Source organism: Venturia canescens, chromosome 3 (genome assembly GCF_019457755.1).
Source record: "Venturia canescens isolate UGA chromosome 3, ASM1945775v1, whole genome shotgun sequence".
NCBI classification, from domain to species: domain Eukaryota; kingdom Metazoa; phylum Arthropoda; class Insecta; order Hymenoptera; family Ichneumonidae; genus Venturia; species Venturia canescens.
This window is the reverse complement of record NC_057423.1, coordinates 10078088-10099260: the sequence shown is the minus strand read 5'-3', so window position 1 is coordinate 10099260 and position 21173 is coordinate 10078088. Positions and strand designations below refer to the sequence as shown.

Genomic DNA, 21173 nt, shown 5'->3' with positions numbered 1-21173 from the left:
TATTCGTAGTTTTGGAAATTTTTATATGATTGGAAAAAAATCATTGTACGTATCGAAGCCTCGGGATCGAAGCCTGTTCCATTTTCGTTTTGGTTTTGTCTCGTAAAGTATTCATTCGACGCTGAAACAGTTAGGTGTTTCAATGGGGTGAAAAGAATGATTTTCAAATTTGAATAAATCGCTCTTCGAAATATTCTTGAAAAGAGTAGTTTGTCGACTCTGACTGTCGGAAAATGATTTTCTGTTTCAGAATCTCCTCCCGAAGTTTTTTTCCAAAAATTTATTTCGACCAATCGCGGGGCTTCGAGAAAAATCGCTGGAGAATGTTTGAGTTTGAAACAGCTCAAAATATGTGTTCGCAGTTCGAGGATTTCCGATAGAAATTCGAAAAGCACAAAGCGCTTTTTTCTTCCGGGCTAAATAAATGTGATTCGAGGTTTGAAGATTCGTCGCATAAAAAAAATTTGCAAAATTTCATCTCAACTAATCAGAGCTTCCAGGGAAGTTAGAATTGAGATCAAATGCGAGCACTTACCTCGCGAGGGATAATTTAAAAAGCGAGAGAGTAAAAAAAGAAAAAAAATCTTTTCCTCCAGCAAAGTGGGAAGAGAGTTCGAGCCGAATGGTCCAAATGGATGCTGGGCAGTGGGGAAGTAAAAAAAGGAAATAGAATTAGGATCCTATGCGCGGAGAGACGAAGAGAGTGTGAGAGAGCGGAATAAAAGTGGCGTGGAAGATACGAAGCGATAGAGATCGTCGAATGGCGCTCTACAGAGTAATCAATACACATTCACACGCGGCCAGCATCCCTCGTCGTCCTGGCAACCGACGCGGACGCAGGCGTACATTGGACCGCGTTTTCCCACAGGATCGCGTGGCCTTCTGTCCTTCTCGAGGAACGGAAAGAGCACACAATTATTCAGTTACCTCAGTTACCATTCGGTTGACGAGAGCGCGCGAACGCTCATCGTCGCTCGAAATAAAAGTGCAATTTCTAACGGAGGACAAATGTTGCATGAAATCCGTATCAGCACGAAATCATTTTTTCAACGAACGACCAAGAACTTTATGAAACTTTATCGTTATTTTTGCATGCTTAACGAAGCAGTCGGTTTTTAAGTCGAATCGAAAGTTCGAATACGAATAAAAATCAAGCAATATTCGAAATTCGAAATCCCAAAAAAATGGGGGAAATAAAAATGACTAAAACTTGCTGGTTGTCAAGCGGTTCACGATTTTTCGATTTCCCAAAATAAATGAAGCGATCTCCAAAAAAATGAGCCTCCGCTCGATCGAACCATTATTTTTATCCAAGCAAAATGCATCGCGTCGAAAAGACTGGACCCCTCCCCGTCGTCGATTTTCCTCACACGTGCTCCTTATCGAATGAGCGAACGTACGTCCCCTGACGATTTGAAAGAAACATCTTTCATGCCCTCCCCGAATGCGCTCCTTTTAGAGCCAACGGGGAATCCACCGAATCCCTCACGAATGAATAAAAAACTCGTCAACGAAGAAAATCACCAGCGTTCAGAAGATTCGTTCGTTTCAAAATGAAAAATGCAAACTGCATTTAGCAACCTCCGTCCAAAACTGTTCCTCAAAAACTCATTTACTTCGAACCCCATCATGTCGAATTTTCCCATTATTGTTGGCCAAAAAAATTAACGAAAATCAAGCCCAAGAACTCATCAGAGAAATTCTGCCTAAAGGAGCTACCGATCCTCCAATTCATTCATTCTTTCTTTCGCAAATGAGAAAAAATAATTCGTTCATCGAACAACTTTGTCTAACAAAAATGCCGCAGTTCCCCAATTTTTCAACCAAATCGTCGAATCCAAACGATTTAGTGCGCCTGACACGGTTTATCAACTAATTCAAAGCTTCTGTTTGCTCCCCAGAATATTTTTCCAAACCTCCTCGATCAATGAACGAGTTTTTATCCCGACGATATTCTCCTGCACCAACGCGAGTTCGTTGAGCTGATCGTTGATCGAGCAGAAAAAAATTTTCATCGAGAAAAATGAGCCAGTTCGAGATCGAATTATGCGACCGAATCTCGCTGGTTGTGCCTCCCTACAAATTGGCTGTTACCACTGGGAAAGTAGCTCCATTCTGACTGGCAAACGTCTCGGTGGTTCGAGCCCCGAGTTGGGTTGGGTTTCGGTTGGTTAGTTTTGTATCTTCGATGTAGAGCTGCTTCGTTTGTGCGTGTACACGCATACAGAGGAAAGTTAAGGTTGGCGCGGGTGCGCAGAGTCTTCGGTATAGGTTCTCGGGGTAGTTTTGTGAGCGCGTGCGTCGAGTCCTCGATGACGAGGGCTCGGGGGTAGGTGCTCGACCCGGACGCAGTACCCGATCCGACGTACCACGTAGTCTCGTGTGCTCGATCTACGACGTCGTAAGCTTCGTAATACGTGCAATAAAAGGCACGCAGTCACTGAGAGAAATTCACAGTTTTCCACCAATTTTGTGGAGGCGAAAAAATAATTGGAGAAGCGAGGGAGATAAAGCTGTGAGAGAGTGGAAAGGGGAATAGAGTCGACACGGTTCTTTTGAGGCTGTCAAAGTCTGTGGACGTTTTACAATTCCGTCAAATCTGACGTAACATATCATCAATTTTAAGCACATTTTATCGTTTGTTTACTCGCTCGGTGATTGCCAAGTTTTCTGTGTCAGGGGAGCTGGGATTTGTGATGATTTAACGAGAAATTTACTCATTCAGAAATAATTTAACGATCGAAATTCGTGTCATTCAACGAGACTGAATGTGAAGTTTGCTTATTTGTTGTTCGCTGTTGAATTTGATGGCTCGTGGCAGCAACAACTGTGAGGTTTCTCGCTCGAGAACGGACTGAAGTGAATTCCTTGTTTTCTCCTTTCTCTTTCTCGTGCCAGTTCGATTCTTATTATTTCCATTTGTTTATCCGTATCGTGCGAGATCAGTGCGACAAGTGGCACGAGTATTCGCGAACTGTGATATGTGTCAACGGCATATGCCCGCGTAGTAAATACCAGCGGTAATGCGCGATTGACGGAAGTCCTCGATTATTATTGGAATGCCGTGACATTGAAGCTGTCCCCACATCCGAATCGAGGTAAATATCGACTTTGCTATTCTCGTTGCATTCGCTCACCTCATCCTTCGACATTTATAAAATTGTTCGATTCCTCGCTCAATTCTTCTTTCAATCTGCCTACAAATAGCTCTCGATCTCTCTCTCTCTCTCTCTCTCAATGAACATCCTAGAAATAAGAACCTCGAGCATCGTGACCTCGAGTGAAGCACCGACGTATAGGCATTCTCAAAGGTACGTCGTCGCTGGTTCACGCTGCTCCAAACTTTCTTCGTTTAACTTAATTCGATCGTCAAATCGTCGGGAACTAAATGGAGCTCGTTAATTCAAGCGATATCCGGTTGATTATTTGGCTCACATTTTCCTCAGTAAAGTAGCTGCGAGCCGAGAAAAGTTCTGGTGAATGAACAACATTCGCTTCGGTCGCCACGAGTCTTTGATCCAATTGGAATTTTGTTCGAGCAACAAGCTTCTCTTCTTGGTGCACGATTTATTATTTCTGCTAGGGAGAAACTTTCATACTATTTTTAAGGATGTTTTGTTCTATGAAATTGCTAACAATAGCATCGGAATTAAAGCTCATCGGACAAGCGGTCGTTTGGTAGTCGACGAAAATAAACTTTTTACTTCAATTTCAACCCTGTCGTTACACTTGTTACGTCTCAAACCTCACCTCTTCGTGCAAATACTCATTTCTTCACCAAATCTCATTAGTATTAAGGAAAATCATGTCGAGACAGCAACACAAGCAAGTCGAAAGATAACGAGACCTAACATGTCTATTTCTATGTACAATTAAAGTCATTTCCATACCATAACAGTGCAGAGACCCTGGGGGCAATAAATCTAAGCATGAACACGTAATAAATCAAGATAACAATAAAAGTAGAAAAAAAACAACACTTCGATTTCAATATCGGAGGTGAAATAGAAATTTCGTTGAAATATTCAAGTATTTCGTCGAGCACAAAGAATATAGTATCTCGGGGACAGTACTGGATTGCAGCATTAATTCGAAGAGCAATAATAACAATTGCTCTATCCACCACAGTAAAAGACCCATGCCCGTACCTTTTGTTCAAAAGACTCAAGAGTCTTTTTCTCTATAAGCATAATAAAAAATGTTTTCAGTCACTTCAAATGTTTATATTGTTAAGAGTATGGATCAGTCGATTTGCCGCACTTTGAATTTTCGAAATCGAAATTCTTTGAGACAGTTTGATCGATTAAAAAAAGACTCTGTCAGCCCACGCAGGACGGTGGCAAAAATCGACTGACAGAGTCTTTTTTAATCGGTCAAACTGTCTCAAAGAATTTTGATTTCGAAATTAGCTCTCTCGCACTCGCGGTTGCGATATACCGACTGATCCATCCTCCCAAGTATGCTTCGGCGAACCTGAAAAAAACTAATTGTATGGTAAAATGCCACGCACGTATTCGGCGTATATTCGTGTATTTATCATAGAATTAACTATGCTGAGAGTGAAAATTTGTGATTTGCAATAAATTTTCACTCATCGGTAAGTGCTAGTCTGACACGATGAATAACACTCGAAAGCAAAACGAAATATAGTTATGACGCACGTCACTTTTTGCTATGCACTTAAAGCCGTTTATAATTAAAGGGAGGAAAAATAGGAAAATTCAAGAAATACTTTGAAAATTCTTGAAAAATAATATATTTCTCATCACTATACAAAATGAATCCGTTTTATCCGTTCGGTCATCGACTAACAACTCCATTTTATCGAGTGCATTTGAACACTGGAATCTATTTTTTAATCTCGAATCTCAAGATCATTCGTTGAGAAATGGCGGCTTGCATCAAACCCATTGTTTGCTTCAGCCGCATCGTCTTGCACCAGCATTTTCTGCGGGCCTTTAAAATCTTGGGGTAAGTCGCGATTAATCGTCGTGCTCGCATGTGGGTCAGAAGTTGCATACGACTAACAAGATAGCAAGGGATTTACGGAGAGCTGCGGTAAGCCTATTAAGAATTGCTATCAAGGATCTGCGTGCTCACAAAACCGACGTATAAACATGAACGGGAGGCCCGGTGGAAGGCGAAACAGGAAAATAAACATGTGGAGTAATGCGAGAACATTAATGACCCAAATGAAGAGGCTTCACCGCAGGCTCGGGGGCCGAAAAACATCCGGCTACTTTCGAGAGTTTTTCGCACAGCGAAATATATATTTTTATTCAATTTTCTGCTTCCATTATCTGTGAATGCAACTCTCAATAAAAATGATAGAAATATTTGAGTCCCTCCGATCGTGCACTGGCTGACAAAAACGAGGCCAACCTACGTGTACGTTAAAATCGCTAAAGGAGCGGCAGTTCGAGCAATCGAAAAACTGCTACTCAGGACGATATAGAGGGAAGCGTTTCCCATCGAATAAAACTTTGATCAAGGCGGTCGGATCGTTAAATTCTATTGCCACGCGTCGACGAGCTCGAAAGATGTAATTCCCCTGAAAAAACACGCCCTTCGAGTACGATTTTGAGAAAAACTTGTGTCTGGAAATCCAAATTGCAGTGCCTGGATCCCCAGGAATGTGTCTCGTATTCCAAAGCGTGGAAAACCATCGCTCAATGGACTCGATCGATGGGGACGCCGACGAACTGTTGGAAAATGTACGCCCTGGCTGCGAACTTTGTCCACGCAGTTTCGCCGAGTCTGAGCAAAGATTTTCCACCTCCCTTGAGTAACGATGGAGGAAACACAGTGATTTTCGTTGTCCCGCCTCACAATTAGCACGATAAAGATTGTTGCGTTGTGAGAATTGACAAAAGCTTCGACATGCATTTTTGTCGGAACTGTTGAAAATTTCATCGCCAGTCGGCACTTCGGCAGCATTTTTCAGGCATCGAATTGCCATTAAAAAAAAGCCGATGGAAAAAATTGGGAAATTAATGGGAACAATGAAAACCCGGAATTCTAGAGTTTCACAACCGAATTTTGTACTCGTGAGTCGAATATTTTTCGAAATTTAACATCAAAGACGAAGGCAACTGCGTGAATGGGAAGGAAAAAGTTGATTCGATTATATGTGCATACGTGTGGAAACACCTCGAGGAGTTGAAGACTCTGTTTCGACGGGATATGTACGGGGAAGGAGCACGCGAGGGAATAATTGGCAATTAGAGGAACGGATATGAGGGCTGAAAGGAGAGCAAGAGAAATGGCTGCTCGTATTGCCGGTAAAAGTAACCGCGGCCCTTTTGAATGCGGATCGCGTGCGCCTTCATCTCCCTGCTCGCATTTTTCGTTGCAACTTTAACCCCTCAAGTCGCTTTGCGGATACCAAAACTCTCGCCTTCTTAATTCCTGACTCTGCATTACGCATACGTAGAATTCTAATTAGCAGGTTATGGACCTCGAGATGAGAGGGCCCGGAGAGCCTGATTTTACGTGGCTGGAAAAGACATTTCCAAATTTTTTGTCAGACCTTACTCCAACAAAATTACTTCGTCGACGCAACAAAATTTCCTGTACAAAACGCAGTTTTTTCCTAATCATCGAAAGTTCATGGCCTGCAATGTTTGAGGGCTTCAACGAAGCTTTTTTTTCGAGTTTACCGCTGAGATGTTTCCATACAATTACTGAAAGAACGTTCGAAAAAATGTACAATGAGGTCAGGAACGGTTGGTCGTTGAGTTTGCGTCGGTGGAAGCAAACGTAGCTTCATAAATGTTGAAATAAAAAAATATCGAGGGATATTAACGTTCGATGAGGCAGATGAAGGCGCGGGAGATTCTCAAAGGTGCTCGAAATCACTGGGCAATGGAAAAATGAGAAGAAATTCATCAACTGCCAGGATAAAAGTTGAATTAGGAAATACGGAGGCTTAATCGAGAATTTTTATTCTGCGTTGAGGACTATGAAGGGAAATGGTGTTCGGGGCTGTTCGAGAGGGAGGAAAAGATAAAAATAAAAGGTTGGAGAGTTCGTGGACCGAAAATAAGGCGAGAGTCTCGTCTGCGAAGAGCCTGGAGGGTTGGGGAGAGCTGGAAGGGGGAACTGCTCGTCGGGGGCGAGAGCAGGGGGAGCGAAGGAAAAAAGTGTGGAAGTTTAGATTAGCAGAGTAGCCTGGATCGCATCGTCTCGTCGATACGCTTTTGCCTCGGCACACTTTACGCTCCGGATGTACGAGGAGACGAGAACCGAAGAGGACGCACCGCGCACCGGCGTTCTTTAAATTAAATGAGAAATTCTGGTACGCTCGAGCGTGCACACACTTTAACTCCCTCCTTTTTTCTTCCCTCGTCTTTCTACCCTCATCCGTAATTTCTCGTCGTCGGTTACGCCGACGATAACGTCCAACTCGATGTTTAATACATTTTTCTCGAGGCAAAGAAATTCTATAAATAAGTGATAGATTATTGTGAAATAAGTTTAGACAACTCAATTCTTTATTTGTAAAAACAGATAGCTTTATTTTCACGTCTAACACATACAAAACGTGGTGAAAAAAGTATCAACGGAAAAAGACAAAACGAGAACGATCAATAACACTTGGATACGCTCAATTTGTCATTGCAAATCAATATATATAAATGTACTGAACAAGACACGTAGAAGTGAACGTCTTCTATTTCTAACAATAAGAGAAACGATGGAGCAAGAACTCCGCGTCGATGTCGACGGAAATACAGAATAACTGAGCGAGTGGTCGATGCTCGATCCAGCGAAAATATCTCCCCGGAAAAACATACCGGAAGCAAAGTTTGGCCTTTCTTAAAGTCGCATTTCCTCAATTCTTTGCTCGTTCGTAAGCAGTCACAGATGCGGCTTGTGGTTCAAAAAAGCAACTGAACTTTTTGCTCTTTTCACGATCAAAGAAACTATTAAAATTTATTATCGCATTTATTAAAATTATGCGTAACTTATTTGTCGAGATTTAGTCATTTTTAATATAATGATAGCGCGCTTTAAATACTTTCGTAGTTAAATCGTCAAGCGAAATGTGACAACAGCCATTTTTTATTTATATGGGAATGCATATCTGTATTTTAAACCCATGGCGTTGTCAAACCTTCCAATGTTTTTCATTAAATCCAAATGGTCGCACCGGAAGTGTGCCTGCCACAAGAGCCTGTGTATACCCTTAAAAAAACGTGATTTTCGTAGATTTTTTTTCTCGACAACTAGACTGTAGATCCTATAATAATTCCGGGAATAAATGCACGCTGTATGTTTCCAGCACATTTCAAAATTTCTACTCTTAAAGTTGGAATTTGCGATTTCCATTAGGAGGACGCTGTCGCGAGCGTATTTTTTAAATTTATCAGCGGAAAATCTCAGCGAGAACTTTAATTGGAAGCTTTGTACGTCCGCATAAATGGACGTTCTTACGACAGACGAGCGATAAGAGAAAAGCTCTAACTTGATTTAACTGCCTGTCCGCGAGAGTTGTAACCCGACCTTCCTTAACGTACACTGCAGACGATCTCCCTCAGTTCAAGCTTCGCTGATATAAATCCAATATGTGTTTGACATCCGAGCGTTCAGGCTCAATGGGCCTAACGCACATATTTATGGCGGTGAGCGATTGTTAGATTTTATCGACTCGCAATAATCGGCTTCGCGATTCGAGCGACCCTCGTTTTTTATTAACACGATCGATGAGTCGATATAGCAACGAAAATACAAAGATACTCCGACGAGCGAGGGGAAGGAACTTGCAAGGATCGAAGCTTCACGCGTGATGCGATAAAAATGGATGAAAATGCACGATTTATTGAGTGCTGGCAATGCGATCGAGTTTTTCCGCGTGCGATCGGTTAAAAAATTGATTAAAAGATCCTAAATGTTGCGGATTTGGATAAATTTTTATCGATCGCTTGGAAAAGTAAATTTCGCGTGATGTCCGGGCCATTTGGGAGCTTTCCCACGAAGAATCGTGATTGCTCGGAGCTCACGCAACCTCGGATGCTGGGGGAAGAAGCAATTGCTTCGATTCTCCTTCGAACGAATCATCGCCCATGAACATCCCTGGATTTTACCAGGACGTTTTTTCCACCCGAAGGAGAAAAGCAATGGCGCGAAATTAAGGGGCAGAAATGCGTGCGAGAGAAAGCGGCGTTCCGACGGCGGGGCTCAAAGGTACGCTGCCGGACGTCGTTTGTCTCAATCGCTTCCCATATTCCTCCTGCTCCTGCTGCTGCTGTACGATTCCTCTATCGCGCTCCTATCTCATTGTACCCTCGAGACTCTTTGTCGTCATGGGATCCCCACACTCCTTTTATTCCTTGGTTCAATTGTCCCAGAAAATTCCGAAACGATCGTCCGCCATTTGGGCTCCCAAGACACCTCTGCAGAGGACGAAAAATCTGCTTCAATTTGGACTCGAGAATCAAACGATTTGCATTCCAACGGATTTTCTACCGGGGCAAACGCGATGGAAGAATTTTCAATGGAGTCTGATCGAAGGAATAAAAAAAAAAATGAAGAAATCTGAATAATTTTCAAACGGTAAATAATGTTTGGTGATTTTTTACTTTTTTTTTATTCTCGTTTTCCAACCTTCTCAGACGCGTCCTCCGAACATGTGAAGAAAATGTTTTTCTCTCCGAGAAATAATGGATAAAACGACGAGCAGATTGGGGGCGGAGGCGCGAGTCGCTCGACGCGAAAAAATAATAGAGAACAATGCCCCGAGTCACAGACGAGCTTCATCAATCATCAATCACGATTCGAAACTCGTCGTTCGTTAATTCTCCGGATGAAACATTTTCCACGCTTGTCAGTGTGATCCATTGACGGATTACGAGAAAAACGATGGTTCGTATGATTGAGGAAAAATAACAGGATGTCGAGCGTTGAGAATGGAAACGAAGGACGATTTAGTATATCGAGCACATAGTTGGAAACTGAATAATTTTCTTCATATTTAAAAATTTTTCAATGCTTTATTGTCGAGACTCGTAAAGACGGTTGAAACATTATAAAATCTGAGCGTTCGAAGCAACGAAATATGCAGAGGCAATTTCAGGAGCGTGAAAAAATGGCGCTCGGTTACGCTTAGATTTAATCCGTAAGTTTTATCGCCGACGAGATTCGAAAGGGGAGAAATAACGACGGAGCTTTTCGTGGCGAGCGAGACTTTGGGTGCGGAAATCCTCGTGTCGCTGCGAGCCTCGAACGTTTAAGGGGATTGGGCTGCTCGGTGAGATTCGTTTCTAAGCCACAGCACGAACGAAGCTATCACATAGCCTGGAATATTCGAAAAACAAAGCAGAAAAATGTCTGAAACGGAATCATCGAAGCAGGACGGAATAATCGAAAAGTCCAATCTCTATGGCGGTGTGCTCGAAAAAGATGACGGAACGAAGCTTTCGAGGAGCTCTGAAAAGGGGTCGCGCAGCAGTCCTCAAGCTCACAATATGCGCTCGAAATTGTAAAGGCAACCAGGAACGATGGAAGTCTTACGAACGGAGCATCAACTCCCAGCATTCAGCTCATACACACAAATTAATTTATATATATATTTAATTTATCGAAATACAGCGTCAGAGTTGAGGAGCAGAAGGATGAAAAGAGCAGGAGAAGCGAAGATAGCTTTTCTCTCATTCGATTCGTATAAAGGAGTGAGAGAAAATGACGAAAATGCGGCTTCGAAAGGGTCGTGCGAGGGGACGAGGGCGAAAGAAGACTCGTGGTAAAGAGACCGTGCAAGGAAATGTCCCCTTGACGAGCCCTCCCTCCTATACCTATGTATATACATTTATATTTCCCTTTCCGTGTATCAAAGAGCTACTAAAATTACTGAGGGATGAAAGTCTTGCTGTGCCCCATAGAAGCTTTATGCTATATTATGGCTACTGTATCTCTTTTGAAAGGGAGCCCAGCACACGTGTCCCAATCTTCTTAGTCCTGCGAGGGATAAACTCCTGTGTGAGCAGCATCAAAGGATCGATAACGTCCCACTTTTTCGTGTGTTAAAAAAATTTTTATCAGTCTTTTACCATTTGGATGTACGGCCCGAAATAATGGGCTTTCCAAACACTTTTTTTTCGTTTCAGTCTTCACGACGTTCATCGAATCGATCATTTTACTTTTTTTCAATGCATTTTTCAAGGTTTTTATTATTTGAGTGTGCCGCACGATTGAAAAGTCGTCTGTGTCGAGGTGCTTCGTTCCGGGAATCACTAATCGGCGACGGGATCGATAATGTTTCATTTTTTTTCAATATCAAGCCACTTTTCGAATGCTTTACCTTGCCAATGTTTCGTACGATGAGAAAATGGTCCAATCGAGCATTTTTTTAGATTTTCTTTCTCGCATTCCCTCCGCTAGTTCATTCGGCTTTGACAGCTGTCAGTCCTAAAAGAGATCAATCGTGAATCAATAATTCAGTAATTCATTTCCCCAGGATCTTGTGCTTCGAAAAAAGCTCTTCGGATCGGTAACTCACGGAAAAAGTACTCCATCATCGGGCTTCAGGGGCTCTCCCGAATTTCCGGCTGGCAAGTCCGCTCGGTACGATGTACCCGACCGACTACTGTGCACGTTCAACTTTCCTCAACGCAAACAGGCGCGCAGTCTTGGTTCCGAAACGACGAGAGCCTATAGACACACCCGTCTGCTCTCCGGGAAAAGCTTTCACGATATTCGGGCTCGAACTCCGCGTAGGAACACTCCGAACCAGCAAATTTTTTCTGATGGGCGATGAAAAGTGGAAAAAATCATGTTTCCAGTGGCGGAGTTATCCGCGGAGAATCCTGCCAGGGAAATCCTTGGGAATAACGTTTTAGTGACTTTTCCGAGTCTCTTCAGACCCCCTGAAACGTCAGTACGACGAATCCGACGAATATCCGAAAAATAGGAAGTGCCGAGTTCGCGAAACCTTCTCCGTCTGGCTCCTCCATACTTTTGGCTATTTTCGAGGTGCATGCGTGCCGTGCAGTCTCGAGGGCGGCGCGCATCGAAAGTTCAAGCACGTATTTCACATCCGCTCGTCCGCAAGTACGGCCAACCTCATGCGAAGTTTACTGTGGACTCTGCCACTATCGTATTATTGACTTTTATTCGGCCAACGTTCGCTATACAACGATGCAACGCGAAGCGATGTGACGTGTGACAAACATTGGTTGTTTTAAGGCGCTGGACACTGCGAAATCCGTTGGTCGAGTGAGAAAATCATTGGGCGAATGCTCAGCTCCTAGTTCGTGGAACTTTCTTTCACGGAAAAAGTTGAACAAATATTTCGGGGGTGAGACGAAACAATTTGTGGATGCTGGAACAAGTTAGGAGTCGAGACAACGGAACTTTGGCGCAGTTGAACGAATTCATCTCGATGCGACCAAATACCGTGGAAGTAAAATCATTTATTTATTCGTCCGAACGATTATCGTTTGGTTCATTTGATCATCGGCATTCGAACGAATATTTATGGAAGCAAGTCAAAAGATATTTGCACGAATAATTTGCTGGATTCGGCAGTAAGAAATTTGAAGTTGTTGAATCCACTGAAGTTCTCTTCCACAAATCGATTTTTCTACTTGAAGGCGCTTTATTCAGGTACAGAAATTTCGCCAATTTTTTCGCCTCGAAGTATTGATTGAAAAAAGTCCAGAAACGCTTTCGAGAGCAGCGCGGGTCGCGTGATTCTTCAAGAAACGGTTTCGCCTACTTGTTTTGTCTCTGGTTCACTGACCGTCCCTACTTCGAAGCAGGAAAACAAATAGGGGAAAAAACAGAGCGAAAAAAATCGCGTCGAACAACAATTGGAGAGATCGAGACAAAAGTTTTCGGTCGACGAGAAAAACATCTCGTTTTTGCTGGAGGTATGAGTGGCGTGATATTTTTTCCCTGCGCAGAGAAGAATGGCGAAAGAGCGGGGAGCTAAAGTGGAGTAGGACAGTCGGTTCAGTGCTTCTGGGCCGCAACGAAAAAAACAACAACGAGCAACAACAACGAAGAAGTAAAAAAAGAATGTCTCTCATAATGATTCTCGTTATTTTCGCCATGTCGGGCTCGCACTTTACGAGCCTTTTCCCATCGCTTTCAACAGATTAAAGGAGAAACGAATATGCGACGCGGGAAATTGAGCGGAAATTCGTTTCACACCTGGACAAAAATGGCGTAAAAACGTTTATGAAATATAAAAACGTTCGAGTCTCCCTCGACCAAGTTTTTTCTAGGGCAATTAAGCTCGACCCATAACGGACCTTTTTTTAGTCGAAATTTCCAACTCTTTTGTCCATTATTCACCGTCCGAGATTGAATAGAAAAATAAAAATCTTGTGCATCGTCCAGTTTTTCGATTCTGAATGGAGCTCGCTTCGTATTTTTATTATAACTTCCTGTTTTCTTTTTTCTATTTATTCGATTTCCATAAGAAAAATGATTGAAAATTTATGTGCAAAATACTGAAAAATAGTCCTCGTTATGAGGATTTTTCGTTTTTTTTAAAACCGTCCAATCTCCACGTATTTTCTCATCCTTTCCTTCGCCGGAGTTATAAAAAACGTCGAATCCCAATGCACACTCGATCCGGTCGTTACTGACTATTTGTGCGTCTGCGACGTGTTTGTCAAGCACCCGAGGGTGCATTCGTTTGAGTAAATTCGATTTAGGGCCGCCGATAATCACATTTCGTCGACGATGAGAACCATACGGGCATTTATTTACCATCCCTCATTCGCGTGTTGCTGGACCACCTCATCAGGACGTTATAACTCGTTGTATTTAGCATCATTATCCAAAGCAGCGTCATATTAATGACATTTATATGTGCATACGAGCATGCGATATTATTTCTAATGCTTGTGGAAGGCCCTGACTCTACGATTGGAAAACGAAATCAATTTTTTTCGAAGTTTCCAATTTTTGAATATTTCAAGGCCTTAATTCAACGTGAATTTCGAATTTGATGTTTTTTAATGTTTTTAAACTCAACGATGGTTTACTTTTTTCTCCTCTAGCTACGGTACACGGAGAAAACGGATTCGTTTTGTACAGTGAGGAATATACGATTTTTCAAAAATTTTCAAAGTATTTAGCCACCGATTACAAGCAGCATTGTATTTTTTGAATTTTACTATTTCTCCTCCCTTTAATTCTAAACAGCTTTAAGTGGATAGCAAAAATTGATGCATGTAAGAACTATATTTCGTTTTGTTTTCGAGTGTTATTCATCGTGTCAGGCTAGCACTCACTGATGAGTGGAAATTTATTGTAAATCACAAATTTTCACTGTCAGCAGAGTAAATTCTATGTTTTTTTTCAGGGTTGCCCGAGCGTACTTAACAATATAAACATTTGAAGTGAGTGAATAGATTTTTTTTTCGAGATACTGTATTTCTCGTACTTTCCTCTAGAATTTCCGGCCTCGTTTTCTCCGTGCATGAGAAATTATAAATTGTATTTTTTTCGTGAGAAAAGAAAAAACTTCGAGGGTAGCGTATAAGAAAAAGGGTAGAAAATAAGTTTTCATGGAAACAAAGTTTCTCCGAAATGTTTTGATTTTTACTTGAAATTGATTTTTACTCAAATCTCGAGTAGAATCCTGAATCACGGTACGAGGAGAGGGAGGCATAAATTCGAACGAAATTGGTCTCTCGGATCTCGAGATATTTTGTATGCCTTTTGACGCTAAATTGATAAAAGTTACGAGCCATTATTCATATCAGAGAGTGGGATGACTAGTCGTAAAGATTTTTATACCAAATTTAGCCGAAAGTCAAGTGGAATGACCGCGTAATTATGCCTAAACTTAGTTCGAGGTCGAAAGCGCCGTGAAAAAAGATTGTGCTTTCCCCTTAATTCTGTGAGAGCTTCTCATTTTTCCGGTCCCTTCATATTTCAGGCTCGACATGATCTTGGTAGCCTAAAAATATTAATTCTTGGCGCCGTCTGACCAAAACGAGTTTTTCTACTCGGAACGACGAAATAGCCGGAAGCCTCAGTTTCACGAGGCTGGCACGGACGATCGGACGAATGTGCGAACGAAATTCCGAAGGGCTGGCACAAAAAATGAAGCAATTTTCCGGCTGATACTTTCCTATAGCAAAATAACACGGAGGGGCCGAAAAAACATATTACCACGATTAAACGGATGGACGATAGTCTGAAGAGAGAAAAAACAAACTCGATTATACATCCCGGAGGATAAAAACGAGCGAATGCTGCTGAGAGCTCAAATAACTCTTGGGAAATGGCTTTACTGACTAATGTTCTCCATTGCGGATAGGAAGACCCTTCGATCTTCATTCGCCACGAGCCTGAGCACCCCGAAAAACTCGAGCACCTGATCCACGTTTTCCAATTTCCAACATTCCGCCCAAATATTTTTCGCTTTTTTTCTCCGATCAACAAAATTCTTCAAAACGGATTTTATAAAATTATTGTTTCCCTCGAGGTTTCTTGATAAAACGAACGAGTTGAGGTCATTTATTATTCACAGATGAATATTTCACTGAAACGGAAAAATGCTTAAGTTTATTGACCTCCGGAATCGTTGTTTGATCATCACTGTTCCAAAATCACTTTTTTTCTTAAATATTCGTAAATAAATTTGTTTTCGACCTCCCTCAACATTCCCCACCATCCCTACTTTCTTGAAATCTGTCAGAAGAATCAGGCTCATACTTTTTCTTCACAAAACCTTTCAAAGGTAAACACCTTTTTTTGAAAACTGTTTTAAATTAATCCTGAGACCCTAATGAATTAGTAGAATTTTCATTTTCATTTTACAAGACCGAAAAGTGTCTTAAAAACTATTTTTCATTTATGATTTTGAACTTTCGTGCGGAAACTCTAGCCACCATGCTCTTTTTGGTTCGTAACGTCACTCCGTTGTTAAGCAATACGACTGTAAAAGACCGAGTAACAAGATTTGTAAAAATAATGCGTTATAACCTATGTCATTGGTGTCTTGTGCCTGAATACAATAATACAAGTGTAAAAACACCAAAAAAATTGTGGATTCATCGCCACCATCGACGTATTTATCATTGGCAGATTTGCACTTCCTGCTTTCACAAAACCGTCTTCCATGATGCGATTTTAATAAAATAAATGATAAAAGTCTTCAAACGTGATAATAACTCGTAAAATTTCGAAATAACACAGAGCGCACGATAAAAATCTAGATTGTTTACCACCGGAGTGACGTCACGCTGGGATCCAATATGGCGGTGGCGTTTTAGATATTTGAAAAACAGATGAAAAAAGAAGATTTTTAAAATTGAATTATAAAATTTCCATTGCATTTTTATAAACAAATATTGACGTTTCTCATTTACTTTTTACGAAATCTATCATAAACATGCATTTTTAGATTTTTTCTACATGCTGTAGAATAGCCCGTTATTAATGAATATTTGAGAAACACTTCTCATACGCGATCGTTTCGATATCGTCTACTAGGTTCGTTTTTTATCGTTCTCTCGTACTGGGTTAAGATTTCCGATACAAATAAGTAGGAAAAAGCTTTTCCACACGGCGATGTGTTACAGCCTCACGCGATCGAGGTTATGGCATTAAAGTGCTTGTTCTAACGTATTCTGCCCCATGGCGTGCACTTTTTTTCCAAAGCTGCTCTACTCCTCGATTAACGTGCTCCCTTTTGCACCTACACGCTCGCACACGTACATGGGAATTTACGAGTGTACCAAAGGGAAATATAAACAAGAGCGCGTGTCTCCATGACATGGCGTTTATCTCGTTGCAGTGTTTGGAGAAAAGGGATCGACCAAAAGAGAGGAAATGACGAGGCTGATGTGATAAATTTCTTGTCGATTTTGTTCAGTTATATCTACGAGTTTATGTTTGTTCGATTCAAGAAGAAATCGAAGCAGCATGATAGGAAATCGTGACGCGACATTTATCACTAATTTCACAGTAAGAAAAGAAGAATTTGCTTATTCACCATTTTTTTTTGTTGAAATAAGGAATTATTGCAACGAATGAAATTCGTAGGGTCAACAAAATTTTGCTGAACGGAGTTTTCGTGCAGTGAGGAGTCTTAATTGGAGCTCGAAATTGAGTGTTTCAGCCGAATTTTTCGTTCGAGGAAACGAACTCGATTTGAGAAACTTTATTTGATAAAAAAATATAAACAATGTGGAGAGACGCAGCAGACGAAAAATCTTAACGAATAAATATTTAGGGCAGGAAAAATGTGACCGGAAATTGTCCATCGTTGAACCCATATTTCCGGGAGCATTTTAGATTCTCGTTTGCCAATAATTCTCTTGAAATATTTCAAACGCGAAACTCTCGGCTCGCGCGAACGCTCAAACTGCAGAAACACCGTGAATGCATCCATCGTAAAATGGTTTGGTGCCTTTGTGCCACGCGAAAGACAATTAACCGGCGACAGAGCATTCTCTCGAAGAATGGAGCTGAGGCTTGAGAGTGAGAAATTCTCTTTTAGTCTCGATTGGCACTGTAACGCGAATATTACTCATCTCCCCTGTACTTTGTGCTCCTGATGCATCACCACGTGCATATTTATGTCACGCGTCCTTCGCACCCATCTCCCCAGCCTCTGAGACAATTACTATTAGTCTTGTACAAACCCAAGAACATTTCAGTTTCCTGGTCAATGTTCATCGGGATAAAAATGAAAAAGATTCACCTGAACTCCAATTGAATGATTTAAATAATAATATTGATCATGATGGGTTCTAATCTTTTACTTATTTATTGAATTTCAGTATTTTCATATTGTTTATTGTCCTTTTAGAAAAATTCACCACTCGATAGTTGATTTGATCAAATAATATTTTCACGTTTACCATTTTCTCTTTGATTCTATGTCGTCACAATTGCTTTTTCGTTTTTGATGTTGTATAATTATTATTTTTTGTTCTCTCAATTATTCTCGATAGTCCTTTAATAGCTTTTTTAATCTTCCATTGAGATTATATCTTGGTAATTTATGGACTATATAAACGACTAGGATAAAACAGTATTTTTCAACTTGCAATTTCATTTAGTTGATTAGTTAAAAATTAAAATTCAATTGAAATAAGTACGAAATGAAGAAATAAATAAAATAAGAGAAAAATGGAATAATTATTCAGAATATTTCGATTTTGTCAAATATTAAACGAGCGCCATAATCGAGCTAAACCGTCTATTTACTGAGCTAAAAAAGAAAATTGTTGACCAACAAAAATTTTGTTTTTCACCCTTCTCTCTTCCATTTCGTTGAATTCGTCGACAAAATATTTCCGAGATAAGACAAAATAATTCGTAAATCCTGTACGCACCAAAGCTTCGGTGCCGCAAAACAAATTGGTGTTGATGCAACGTAATATTATAGAAATGAACTAATTTATCGACTTATTCGAAGGACGACCTTTCGGTCAGTTTGATCAAGAAGATCCGAACGAACACTCATCGAAAGAATAGTAGAGGTGAGCTAATAAAAAAATCATTTGGTTTCGACGCGATTAGGTTGGTTGATCCAAAACGAATTTTCTTGAGGCGTTCGAATAAGCTCACTTGCGGGCGGATCGATTGGATTCTCGTCGTGAAAATGAATTTCGTTGAATATTTCTGTTCGTCGAAGCTGCTTATCCCCGGCTGGCCTCCTGGACAAAATAGCGAGGGTGTGGAAAGCTGGAATTGCCACATTGCAGAATCCTTGGGCGATTATTTTCAGGCAAAAGAAGAGCGACGTGAAGCGAGTGGCGTGAAGAAAATCGTGTTTGAATGGCCCCCAGAGAAATGACCGCATCGCGAGTGGCGTTTTCGGGCCCGTTCGGAATATATTTTCGAGTCCGAAACGTCTCGTCTCTCGAGCAGACTTTAATTCCCGATCGATTGTCCGGAAAAAGCTGCTCTTTGTCCCGGCGATGATTATTCGACCAGCCGTCAAATTTCCCCGGTCTAACGCTTCATATTTCCTCCCCACGTACCTCGTTATCGAGACGATCCCGAGACATCGAGCAACGCTGTCCGAGAAGAGAAAATATACGAGACGCGCGTGCAGAGCGCAGTCTCGAAAGCACCCTCCGCTCACTTCAAACCTCCGTCCCCTTTTCGCATCCCCCGAGAAACGAGGCGATGAGATAAGCGAGAGAAAGAAGCAAACACGAGCGATGAACGCTCGTCACGGGCCTCGCCCTCTCTCCACCGCTGAAATCATCTCTGGACCAGCCGCCTTACGATTTTTTTCTTTTTTCGAAGAGCCCGAATCGACCGAATAAAGTTAAGGGATTGGCAGACCAGAGCTGAGGAAACGGCGGAATTAAATATGGGACGGCGAAGCTCGAGGAAATGGATCATCCGATGAAAAGAACGAAAGAGATCTATACGAGCACGTGGGAAGATGCTGTGTCAATGCCCCGATCCCTTCCTCAGCTTCGAGAGCTTTCCTTACAGGCTCATTCAAAAAGGGATAATAGGAGAATAATCTTTCGTGAGGGGTTTGTTTGGGTTTATTTTGAGTTGTCGGACGCGACCCCGCTCCGCCCGAGGCAAAATTTAGCCGCTTCATTTTCGTTCGATGTGAAAAAAAGTCGCGCCACTTTTTTTCAGTGATTTCATTAGAACTTTTCGAATGATTTTTCAAAGTATATAAATTAACGGTCAAGTGTGAAAGGGAAGAAGAGAATTTGTGGAAATGCACTCTCCGGATCTGTCGAGGAGAAAAATTCGCAATTATTTTCTCTCTCTCTCTCTCTCCTTTCTTTGCCTTTGCATTTATTCCTCATAAAAATGTTCACTAAAACCATCAAATGTGTAAAGAATAAAAATGAAAAGTAAAGATAAATTCAAAAGTGGAGACGAAATCATCAAATAAAGAATAAAAATTTTGTAGAAGAAATCGTCCTCGATTCACGTTTGTTTGATCCTGTCAAGAATCGTTTTCGTTTAATAGTAATTGCCACGTTTCTGATCTAAATAAAAGCGATACCGCGATGGCCTGTAACGCAGAAATCCACACTGGAAGACCTCATCAGCGAGAAGAGCAGAGAACATTTTCTCTCGCAAACGCACACGTACGCATCTCTAGGAAGAAACGGGTACGAGAGCACGAGTAAAAGACAACTTTGATGAGAAGGGACACGCACGCAGGAGGGAGCGAAAAAAGAGGAGTGATTTTCTCCCATTACAAGCAACTTTCTATCTATTAAGCTCCATTTTATTTGGGCGCTGGCTTCCTGAAACAACGAGGGGTTTCTTGACAAGATAAGCCTCGTGTAGGGGAGGCCATTTTCATTTGTACGAAGGCTGTAGATCGTTCGATCTCTCGCAGGAACATTAATACGATTTGCGGAGAAACCTTCTCGATGCTTGTTATTTATTTATTTATTTTTATTAATTCTTAAAATTATTTTGACCTTTGGTCGCGATCTGTCGATGCCTAATTCCATCATTTTTCTCATGTTTGTGTTCCCAGTGAGAAAATGTGGAGCTCGGTCACAGCGGCCGGAGTAGAAAACGGTCCAGCACCACCATCCAGGAGCAAACACAGCGCGACCCTTTTGGCAGGACACGTTTATCTGCTTGGCGGTCGAAATGGGAATTTACCTCTGAAGGATCTCTGGCGATACAGCCTCGGTAAGCGTTTTTTAACATTTGTATAAGCTCCGATAAAAAAAAATGTGAGAGCTTGCAAAATGATTTTTCTGCATAGATTCGATCCCACAAAGGCTTCTGAGAAAAACCGTCCAGTGATTCACAGTTTTTCGCTTCGTCATTAAATCGGATAAAAAATTCATGTTAATAATCGATCGTTCGAATGAAATTCCACGAAATACGAAGGCTTCTAATTTCGCGAATGAAATTTTAATCCAAGCAATTCGTTATGTTTTTCATCCCGTTTATTTGCCTCTTTAATCTCGAGTCTCGGGGCTCTCGCGTGCCCCGAGGAAAAAGGGGAGAATCGTCGAGTCCAGAAAATCCTGTAATTACTGCAGAGTTTAGCGGCGGTCGATTAGGGAGCCTCGAATTTCTATGGTGGCTGTAGACCCACGCAGACTACCATTTAAATCCACATTGTCTGCGTCCGTGCAAAGTCGAGGTTTGACCGCCGAAGACCCCATTTCCGAAGAGCAGCCCTCACAGGACACTACACCGAGGAAATCCTGCGAGGGCGGACCAGCCGATGCGCCATGGTGGAATCTCTA

General features: G+C 41.6%; 1 protein-coding gene across 3 annotated transcripts in view; it reads left to right on the top strand.

The window, feature by feature from the left end:
• Positions 1-2266: 2266 nt before the first annotated feature.
• The window catches only part of LOC122408135 (uncharacterized), a 45704-nt gene continuing 26797 nt past the window's right edge, over positions 2267-21173 (top strand). For 2 of the 3 annotated variants that reach the window (XM_043414756.1, XM_043414754.1), the window contains exons 1-2: positions 2267-3098; positions 20444-20604. In XM_043414756.1, coding sequence (XP_043270691.1) covers positions 20451-20604 — 154 coding nt within the window. In that variant the 5' untranslated portion in view covers positions 2267-3098; positions 20444-20450. Of the gene's footprint in view, positions 3099-15626; positions 15701-20443; positions 20605-21173 lie in introns of those variants that run through there. The other variant, XM_043414755.1, reaches the window with a different exon arrangement.